This window comes from Gregarina niphandrodes, assembly GCF_000223845.1.
Source record: "Gregarina niphandrodes unplaced genomic scaffold scaffold00006, whole genome shotgun sequence".
Classification (NCBI taxonomy): Eukaryota; Apicomplexa; class Conoidasida; order Eugregarinorida; family Gregarinidae; genus Gregarina; species Gregarina niphandrodes.
This window is the reverse complement of record NW_011645777.1, coordinates 351,194-352,715: the sequence shown is the minus strand read 5'-3', so window position 1 is coordinate 352,715 and position 1,522 is coordinate 351,194. Positions and strand designations below refer to the sequence as shown.

Sequence of the window (1,522 nt, the reverse complement as noted above, 5' to 3'; positions counted from 1 at the left end):
GGTACCATAGGTGGTGGTACCATAAGTGGTGGTACCATAGGTTGTGGTACCATGGGTTGTGGTACCATAAGTTGTGGTACCATAAGTTGTGGTACCATAAGTGGTATTAAAGGGTGGTGGGATCGTAATTAAAGGGCGTAACTAAGGGGTGGTGCGTAATTAAGTGGTGGTAGTGTATGCAGGGCTTACGTGCTTCGAGTGATAGGACGTAGGACTGTTATATGCGGGACCTTCAGTGGCGTAGATATCCTAAACACAAAGTTTGTGTGTGGGTGCTACGGTGTTACCGTGTAAGAGTCGACATGCCTGCGGAAACGGTTCCACGGGGGCGGCGGCGGTTGATCGCCCGGCATGAAATTTTTGAATCGGATTAATCGTTGCTTACCTTGTAGCCACGTGGTGCGCCACGATGCGGCGTCGTCCACGGACCTCCACGACCAGGAACCCTCATCATGTCAGCCGGCAAACTTAAGCCGCCACCCTGACCCGAACTCGGCCCCGTGGGCGACGAAGACTGCAAAGTCACAGCCGATGGGACTTTCGGAGCCATGACGAAATAGCAAGAAAAAACTAATCCGAAAAGAGATACCCCGTCTCACCATCACAAGCCGACTCAGATTGGCCGACTCCTGATCAGGTTGAGCAGAGCAAACAGAGTCGCGATTGATCGGGCAGAGTGGTGACCGTGCGGCTGTGGCGATCATACGTAATCGTGATCAAGGAGCGTAAGGCAAAATCAAAAGTGAACGGACTAGCTATTATAGGATCCTCATCCATTGTTCCAGATCAGCCGGTCGAGAGCCAGTGCGGCGAGACCCATTTCCGGCAAAATCAAGTTCGGCGAGACACAGTCCGGCCAGACACGGCGAGACACAGTCCGGCCAGACACGGCGAGACACAGTCCGGCCAGACACAGTCCCGTGCAGACCAGTACCTAACCTGCGTCTTTACTGCCGCACCTTTGGGCACTGGCTGAGGAGGCAGGTGTACCTCCGAAATCCAGCAGGACTGTAGACACCCCAAAGAGTTGTAGCCCCCCTGTTATTACAAGGCGCTTGCCAGGAGACGTCAATCAATCAGTCAGTCCACCGAGAGCGAAGGGAAGAGCTTCTTAAAAACGGCATCCTTGCTGTTGTATGCAGTGGACCTGGAAGAGACCATGTGTATGTTTGTGTCTAGCTTACTCTTTGGCGAACTTCTGCTTAGCTGCAGAAGTGGATGGAAATCCTCCAGTGGTTCCGGGCTCGGCTGGGTCTACGAAGCACAGCAAGAAAGTGTGCCACACGACGGGTGTGTGCTGACGGGGCGTACCTTCCATGAACGACCTGATGCCGAGCAGCACTGTGACCATATTCCACGCAGGGTTCCATGTTTCGGGATGGAAGTCCGACATGGTGAAACAGATGGAGACATTCGTAACGAATCTGCCGCTGGGAGTCAACATGCGTATATTCGGCGGTAGAAAGGGGTAGGTCTTTGGATACGTCTAAAAGCAGGGAGAAAAACGTCGGGTGGGGGGGGG

General features: G+C 53.6%; 1 protein-coding gene across 1 annotated transcript; it reads right to left on the bottom strand.

Moving 5' to 3' along the window:
* Positions 1-1,089: 1,089 nt before the first annotated feature.
* Positions 1,090-1,522, bottom strand: GNI_048470 (putative ubiquitin-conjugating enzyme E2; the record flags this gene model as incomplete). The annotated part of the gene is made up of 3 exons (XM_011131344.1): positions 1,312-1,522; positions 1,185-1,248; positions 1,090-1,147 (listed from the first exon to the last, which is right to left on the bottom strand). Coding segments are annotated over exons 1-3 (255 nt in total), but the record flags the coding sequence as incomplete, so codon positions are not given.